This window comes from Vicia villosa, unplaced genomic scaffold, assembly GCF_029867415.1.
Source record: "Vicia villosa cultivar HV-30 ecotype Madison, WI unplaced genomic scaffold, Vvil1.0 ctg.000054F_1_1_2_unsc, whole genome shotgun sequence".
In the NCBI taxonomy this organism is placed as follows: Eukaryota; Viridiplantae; Streptophyta; class Magnoliopsida; order Fabales; family Fabaceae; genus Vicia; species Vicia villosa.
The window spans coordinates 113,934-122,967 of NW_026704984.1; the positions used below are offsets into that span (position 1 = coordinate 113,934).

At 35.1% G+C, this 9,034-nt stretch overlaps 1 protein-coding gene across 1 annotated transcript; it reads right to left on the reverse strand.

Annotated features, from left to right (window-relative positions):
* Positions 1-532: 532 nt before the first annotated feature.
* LOC131623183 (rac-like GTP-binding protein RHO1) lies at positions 533-4,010 on the reverse strand. The gene is made up of 8 exons (XM_058894187.1): positions 3,773-4,010; positions 3,409-3,646; positions 2,826-2,913; positions 2,626-2,735; positions 2,309-2,372; positions 1,209-1,273; positions 1,057-1,122; positions 533-969 (listed from the first exon to the last, which is right to left on the reverse strand). Exons 2-8 carry the CDS (start codon positions 3,505-3,507, stop codon positions 868-870), a joined length of 594 nt encoding a protein of 197 aa, XP_058750170.1. The 5' UTR covers positions 3,508-3,646; positions 3,773-4,010; the 3' UTR covers positions 533-867.
* Between the last annotated feature and the right edge of the window lie 5,024 nt (positions 4,011-9,034).

Below are 9,034 nucleotides of genomic sequence, written 5' to 3' on the forward strand. Positions count from 1 at the left end.
ATTAAAAATAAAGAGATGAAACGTGTAAAATAGTTAAATTAGTTGACTGAAAGTGTTTATGATTTAAATGTTGAGGTATTTGTAGAAAAAATTATCCTTTTTAGGAGTAATGTCTGAATAGCCCTTCCGTTTGGAATAGACGGCACCCCCCACATGAGAAGTATTTGATTATTTTCATACTCGATTAGCTCATGTTTAATCATGTTCATATTGATTAACTTGTCATTGTCTAAAGGGAGTTCAGTTAACTATTAAAGGAGTATCTGTCTTCCTGATTTCAACTCACGTGTTTCATTGCATCTGTCACTGCCTTTACTGGAGCAGCAACACACATTTTAGTTTTGTCAGTCAAACTACTGTTCAAGAGCCTTCATCTCACAACCAACTATTGAACAGCACATTTGTTTTCAAGCCTAACTTTAAAGCGTCACCAACCAACAAAGAATGGGACAACACTCACTAACTACTGAGCAACCAAATGACAACTAAGAACAGCTAGAAAACTTTGCACACAGCAAACATTATTACGAAATACAAAAATAATTTAGATATTATATATATCTTCAAGCAAACAAGGTAGTCATCATCCTAACTGGGAAATTCCAGTCTATTAATACATAAAACTTAAGTTAAGAAAAAGGTGGGAACCATGAAATGCAAATTTGACAATTAGAATTCACAATAATTCCAAGAAAAACAAAGCATCAACCACCTTAATGCTTCAAGGAGATCTAGAGTATGTTAGACGAACGAACACCCACATAGATTCCAACTTCTTCAACAGCCGTAGGAATGAAGAAAACGAAGAAGAGGAGAGAATTACAGATTGGAGAAATGGTTGTCAAATTTTTAGACCAGCCTAGCAAATCACAATATCGAACAGGCCTTTTGTGCTTTACTTTTCTTTTTCTTTTGCTTTGGTGGTTGAAGGACAACTCTTATGGCTGCATCAAAGACTGCTTTCACGTTCTGCAGTAAAGACCATACATGAATTTAGAACTACTACTTGGCTAAACCGTCGTGCACAAGAAGAGAACAATATATTTAATTATGTACCTGCTGTGATTTAGAGCTGCATTCAATATAAGCAGGTGCATTGATCAGCTTCCTAAGCTCTTCTCCCTTCAAGCAGATATGCAAATTTTAGATTTGATTAAGATTGCATGAGTATAATGCAATTAAAGAAGCACCAGAAACACAATATTCACCTGAGCAGTGGTAATGGGCACAGCACCAGGATGGTCAACAAAGAACTGCTTGTCATCTCGAAGATCTGTCTCATTTCAAATCACAAGATGGTAAAGAAATCATTCTTATTTCACAAAACACACACAAGAATATGCACATCACGTATACTGTTAATACAATTATTTATCCCCCAAATAGAACAAACAATACAGTGGAAGTTATTAACATGTTATTCAAAACTATTGAATCTACTCATACACACTGCATCAATAGAAAAACTGAACTGAATTACAACTCTGTGCGCAAGGCATTAAATTTTGCACAAGATTAAGAAATAAGAATGAATGACTCTTTTAATTAATGTCAAATACTAATACACTCCCAATGAGAATAAAGCGGTAGTCCGAACCAAAATTTCAAATTAACAACTTTCAAACTGTGCTTTTGCATTTGACAAACACTTCTTACTTTCTAGACAGAAGCAAAGAGTCAAGCTTGGTGGCTAACTCTAGCAATGTACTAGATCTTTCGATCTGGTGTGTTCATATGACAGACAAGAGAAAACCAAATTCACCAAAATATACATATATTGTTCAACATCTAAAACTTAAATAAGAACGGCCATGTGGAAACTGTATTCATTAATAAGTATTAGACATCAAATGTCGGTTTATGAAAAATCCATATCACTACAAAACATCTTGAAAAATTGAGACAAGAAAGAAGAGTAATATCCAACAAAAAAAAAACAAGAGCATAACTGTTGTAACAAGCATTGGAAGAACAAATTGAAATGAAAGCTCAGAAGAGAAAATAAAAGGCACAAGATGAAGCAATAAAACATCTCTTCACCCGTTAACTGGAAGGAAAAAGTTCCTCTTTATTAATACTGTTCATAGATTATAAAATCAACATAAAAAGATTTATGAATCAACTACCACATGACAACACATAATTTGCAAGTATCTGAAAGCAGCATTCATGGATCATATAGAAATAAGAACATATGATTTCATAGCACAAACAGTGATTGATATAAATTAATACGCTTGAAGGAAGCAACTGATTAATGCATAATATTACAGTATCAGATGTTTACATTAGGAAGAAATAAACTTACCAAGCTTAGTGCCAACCAGAATAATGGGAACACCAGGTGCGTAATGCTTCAACTCTGGAATCCACTGGAAAAGAAACAGCACATATGAAATTTATCATCAATTCGTGATTAATATAAATAGTATACCTTCATTCCAGTTTAAAAAGAAACCTTGCATTCGTATAAAGCACATATGAAATTTATCATCAATATATAATTAAAATAAACAGTATACCAGTCAATCTAGTTTATAAAACTAACTCACATTCTTAAAAAAAAGGAATACCAAATATGCAAGTGCATTTCAAATTCACTCTGAAACACAGTAAGATAAGTACCTTTTTGGAAACATTTTCATAACTGGCCTTGCTAATGAGGGAGAAAGCCAGAATGAAAACATCGGCACCACGATAACTCAAAGGTCTTAATCTGTTATAATCCTCTTGTCCTGTTTCACAAGATAAAACAATAAAAATCCAGAAAGCACTCTCTTTACATTGTATACTTACAAAAGAAATATGTAATTATATAATAATACCTGCAGTATCCCACAAACCCAGATTAACAGTGCTTCCATTCACAACCACATTTGCACTGAAATTGTCGAAAACAGTTGGCACGTAATCCTGTTTCCAAACAAAGTGAAGAGATACAAAAATAACAATCATCTACCTTTTTTAACAAGAAAACATAAATGATACTAAGTAATCGGAGCATAATCTCGGAATGTAATGATATCTAGGAGGATAAATTCAGTACCAGAATCTAATTATTTCTTTTCTCACATTTTAAGTAATACCCAATACATCATTTCATGTAATTTTCATACTCTTCAAAACAAAAACATATTATCAATTGAAAAAATGGGAAGAGTACAAAACTACATGCAGGTGAATCAAATCAAGGCACAACAAACATTGATTTCTTCATCTATGATCACAAAAATTCAAAGAAACAGAGAATGAAAATCAACAACTCCAATTTCCTCAAACATCATTAACCATATGTCAGCATTTGTGAATAAATGTCTCAAAGGTACAATTCAACAAACATAAACAAGACACAAAAATAAATCCAAATTACTGAAATAACAAATGAAAAAAAGGAAAGAAAAAGCTCACAGTGGGGAAGGTATTGCTAGTGTAGGAAATAAGCAAACAAGTTTTACCCACAGCTCCATCCCCAACAGTAACACACTTGATGAACCTAGAAGCGCTCATCTTCTCCTTGTTTCACCTCAATCGAAAACCCTAGCCAGATCTTCCACCTGAGGACCCCAATCACTCTCACCCACACACAGACACCCTTCCAACTTCTCCTCCTCCAGTTATTGTCAATTTCCCCCCTTCAATTACGCATCTGTACGATGTAAAACCAAAATCCACAAGCTTCCATAATTGAAAAAAGAGAGAAAGAAAAAATTGGAAAAAATGAAAAAGGGAAAATGCAGAGAGAGAAATGAAAGAAAAAAATGGAAACCCTAACCCTTTAGGAGGAGATGGAAAATATGAGTAAGAAAATGGGAATTGTCGCGCATGGAGAAGAAAGAGAGAGAGACAGGAAGCCTTGTAGCCCGGGAAATTTTGCCGTTGAAGCGTTCGTTACCAAACCAATCTCTGCCAACAAACCAGTATCCTTGTGTTCTTACTATTATTGATTTTTTTGTCTCTTGTCTTATTTTCTTTTGTCTGTGTGGGTTTTTTACAGTACGTGTTAATCGCAATGAGGTCCGGTTTCAACTCAAAATATTCGGATCGTCACTCAATTACTCTCACAAAATCATTTTATTTAACTGTGAATTTTCTTTTCTCATTTGACAAATTTTATAAAATTATTTTGTTATTTTGTGTGCAAAAGATAAGTATACTCAGTATTTATATTTTAAAAGCCAATTCTTCTAAATTATTTTATTAAAATGATTAATAAGAAAATTAGATGGTTTGTTTTGAAGTAAGATAGGAAAAACAATAATAAAATTAAAATGTAAGAGTTTTATGAGGAATGTCATTTTTTTTTATCTTTAGATTCTCGCGAACGTTTTTTATCTTACCACTGTCGTTATTCTTGGCACCAAGATCACGAGCATCGTTCGAGGAGGGAGATGCGGAGGATCCGTCCCTTTTTCGAAGGACTACGTGCTTCAAGAAAAGGGTTGATGTGGTCGAGGCTAGATTTGTGTTTGGGAGAGATAACAGTATGGTGAACATTGTGGTCGTTGTCGTGATTGACCATAATAGAATTTCTTTGAAGCTGCTTTGGTTTTTGATTTTTGAGGAGGAAAAGACGGGGAGAACAGAAGTCCCCACAGTCGGCGCCATTGATCTTACCGGTTGATCAGAACCAGAAGTGGGTCAGAGACTTCTCGCACAATGTTGGTGATGAGTGTTAAATGCAGTATAGGGCAAGCAACAAAAAAGATTTGGAAATATTGATCCGGGAATTATCGTCCTCAGAGATGGAGAGATGCCATTCAACAGTTTCTACGGTTTCGAGCTTGGGTTTGAATGAGCAAAAAGTAAACAAAGATATAGACAATAAAAGAATAAACACATTCTTAGAAGAGAAATAACTTATCAGAAATGTAAATATATTCACTCTTCACAAACATACACTTACCAACCCGTTATACTCAACCTACGATACTCATCTATGTCATCACGTATCTCTCACATAAGCGTCCATCTCTGGAGCACAAACGAGATCATCTCACAACTAAGGTTATCTCTAACGCAAAGTCACGAGAACATCCATGTTCTCGCGTCGGCAATCTCTCGCGCGCCGCTCAAACACGAAAGCATTAAGAACAGATACAAACACTGAATGCTAGCTCTAAATCTATCTCTAGAGTTCAGAACCAACAGATTATCATCCTAGATAAGGATTCAAGAAGTTTATCTCTAAAGCACCCCAAATCCCCAGCATAGAGCAAAAATCCAGGATAACATCAACACAGATTCGTAAAGCAAGTTAAACATAACATTATAATCGGTAAATATACATAAGATTCAAGTAAATATACACACAAAACCCAACCAAAGAGAAATACACAAAGAAGAAGAGAAATGAACCGAAAATCTCCCGGTTTGTCAGCTCCGTTCGACGCTCAATCCACCCCCGATCATCCGTATGCAACCTCCGAAGTTGTTTTCTGAGCCAATTCTACTCTAAGAATGAAGTTGATGGTGTTGGGACTCAAAAATACCCAAACCATAACCTAAAAATGTGATTTTTGCCCCTTTTAACGAGCTGCTGTCTTAGCAGGTCCGCTTAGCGGACCCCCTCTGCTCAGCGGACTTAAAATTGCATCCAGACTCTGATTTGCTCCGCTGGAGCTCCGCTCAACGGACCCCTCCGCTCAGCGGACTGACAGCAAAAGTGAAATCTTGTTTTCGCCATAAGTTGAGAACCGTAACTCCGAATTGCGCCCGGTTCGAAGCGTTGGAAAGCTTATTCAATGCTCTATCCAATAATGAATGAATAGAAACCAAAATGATAATTTTTTGTCATCCTTATTTTGAGCCTATGGAAGTCCGCTTGACGGTGGCTAAGCGGCCTTTCACCAAAATTGGGAAATCGAAGCCGTGTCTTTGACACTTTATTCCTCAAGGCTCCAATAAGCATGAATACCTATAAAAACAAAGGAAAAACTATCAAATGGTATAAAAGTATATGAAAATACAATTATTCACAAAGTATACGTATTTATACACAAAACGGGGAATTATTCAAACGGTATTAACAAAAGTATCGATAAGTGCCACTATTTACATACTCAAAACATCGACATTTTGGCACTTATTAAACTCTCCCCTACTTGAAACTTTGTTTGTCCTCAAACAATGTCAAATAAATCAAAGAATTGAAAGTAATAAACCAAAGAATTGTGAATCAACAAGTTTAGAAAAACCAAAAACAAATGTATGGCTCAATATAAAAACGTATAAACAAAGTAAATACTTACCACTATACTACAACGACAACATATAAATGAAACTAATCCTAAGTACAAAAATCATGCAAAACATTCTAAACCAATACATGCTATCTCATGAATCACACCTAGCAAAATTTCATCAATGGATGAAGAACACACAAAGGTGAGGAACTTTTAACACTCATCCAACAATCTTGCACACAAAAGATTAAATTATGCATTCATCCAAAAATCACATTGAAGATATAAAAGCAAGAATCACAAGGGCTTTTCAAGGTTGTAATGTGGCTTGGTTAACAAACAAGGGATATATCCTAAGGCTAATCGAAACAAAAACTTGCCTAAACCTAAGGGAGTGATCAATCCACCAAAGACTCAAACAACAAAATTCCGATCAAACTTCTTCCATAACCACAAGTTTCTCAAACCAATCACAATACTTATTAGCACAATTATTCGCTTCTCTTTTCTTTTTCTTTTCCAAAACTTTTTTCTCTTTTTTTTTCTTTTCTTTTCACATTTTTTTTCTTTTTTTCTTTTCAACCTCATAGCAACAACCAAATAAGTACACAACCATTTCTCTCCCCAACTTGAATTCAACCACATCATCATGTGAATACTCCTTACTTTCTAAGGCAAGGTAAAAATTCATACCAAAAATCATGGTTGAAGGTTCAAGAAAATAAAGAATCAATCATCCATGCAAAAATGAGAACTAAACACTCAAAGATAAGCATTTAGCAAAAACAACATGGACATTGACAAAAAGCTCAAAAGGGTTAACAAATGATCACACACTCACAAGGTGAATTGACTATTTGGTTATGGTGGTTGTGCTCAAAATGAAACAAAATGCCTTGATCCTTTTAATGCTTTCATAAAATCAACATAAACAAAAGATTAAGCATAATAAAATCCAGTTAAAACAAAGATTGTGGCCTCCAGCATATATGAACAATGGAAAGCTTCCTCACATTTATGGTTTGGGAACTAAAGTGATTCAATCAACAAGCAAGTAATGCAAAAGAATGAATGGTATGGTAATTGTACAAATGAAAAGTTTCCTAAACATGTTATGCTATAGAAAGCGATAAATGAATACCTTGAATGATACGACTTCAAAAACAATATCCTACCATACATCCGCAAGTTGAAACACTCAAGCTTTGGAAAATCACCTCAAAAATCTTCGAATCACCGATAAAATTCGAGTACAAACAACCACAAAAGAATTAGAAAAATAAAACTAATATATACTATTAATTAGCCTTGGTGAGAGTGGGAAAAAGGAGTGAACCAAGTGGAATAGGAACCCTACTGGTACAAAGCAAGAAAACAAAATTTTACTGTCATCGCTTAGCGGATGACAGAAAAACCAGAAAAATCAGAACAGAAACAGCTGTTCCAACTCTCTCCACTTCACCTAAATACCTCATAAACATAAAATAACCAAAACTTTACAACCGTTGGGGTGCCTCCCAACAAGCGCTTGTTTTACGTCGTTAGCTCGACGCCTTTATTGTTTTGGTGTTTGGAAAGTAGCTTCCTCTCGTCATGCCTTGGTGACGTCTCACCGCACAAGCCTAAAGAAAGTGTCCTAACCAGCCACTCAACAAACGTTACGGGTACAAATATATACAATGATTAAACGAACATAAAGAAAAACACAAGTATACAAATTTGTACACAAACCAACACATATGTACAAGTATGGAACAAATACAATTATTATCATACAAAAAGAGAAAATTGGTGAATGTTGGATTCACAAGTTGAAAAGTGAAGATTTTGAATAACAAACTGGTCCGATCTCAACGTGTTTCACCAACATTCACCAACAAAGTATACTTGTATGTAAACATATACAAGTAACTATATGGTGAACATAAACAAGTAAACATGTACAAGTAAATATATATATACAAGTGAAACTATACAATATATACGATATATACAAAGCTCAAAACCATGAAAGCTATTGCGATGCAATCATAACCATCCCCGGCAACGGCGCCATTTTGTTGAATGCAGTATAGGGCAAGCAACAAAAAAGATTTGGAAATATTGATCCGGGAATTATCGTCCTCAGAGATGGAGAGATGCCATTCAATAGTTTCTACGGTTTCGAGCTTGGGTTTGAATGAGCAAAAAGTAAACAAAGATATAGACATTAAAAGAATAAACACATTCTTAGAAGAGAAATAACTTATCAGAAATGTAAATATATTCACTCTTCACAAACATACACTTACCAACCCGTTATACTCAACCTACGATACTCATTTATGTCATCACGTATCTCTCACATAAGCGTCCATCTCTGGAGCACAAACGATATCATCTCACAACTAAGGTTATCTCTAACGCAAAGTCACGAGAACATCCGTGTTCTCGCGTCGGAAATCTCTCGCGCGCCGCTCAAACACGAAAGCATTAAGAACAGATACAAACAGTGAATGCTAGCTCTAAATCTATCTCTAGAGTTCAGAACCAACAGATTATCATCCTAGATAAGGATTCCAGAAGTTTATCTCTAAAGCACCCCAAATCCCCAGCATAGAGCAAAAATCCAGGATAACATCAACACAGATTCGTAAAGCAAGTTAAACATAACATTATAATCGGTAAATATACATAAGATTCAAGTAAATATACACACAAAACCCAACCAAAGAGAAATACACAAAGAAGAAGAGAAATGAACTGAAAATCTCCCGGTTTGTCAGCTCCGTTCGATGCTCAATCCACCCCCGATCATCCGTATGCAACCTCCGAAGTTGTTTTCTAAGCCAATTCTACTCTAAAAATGAAGT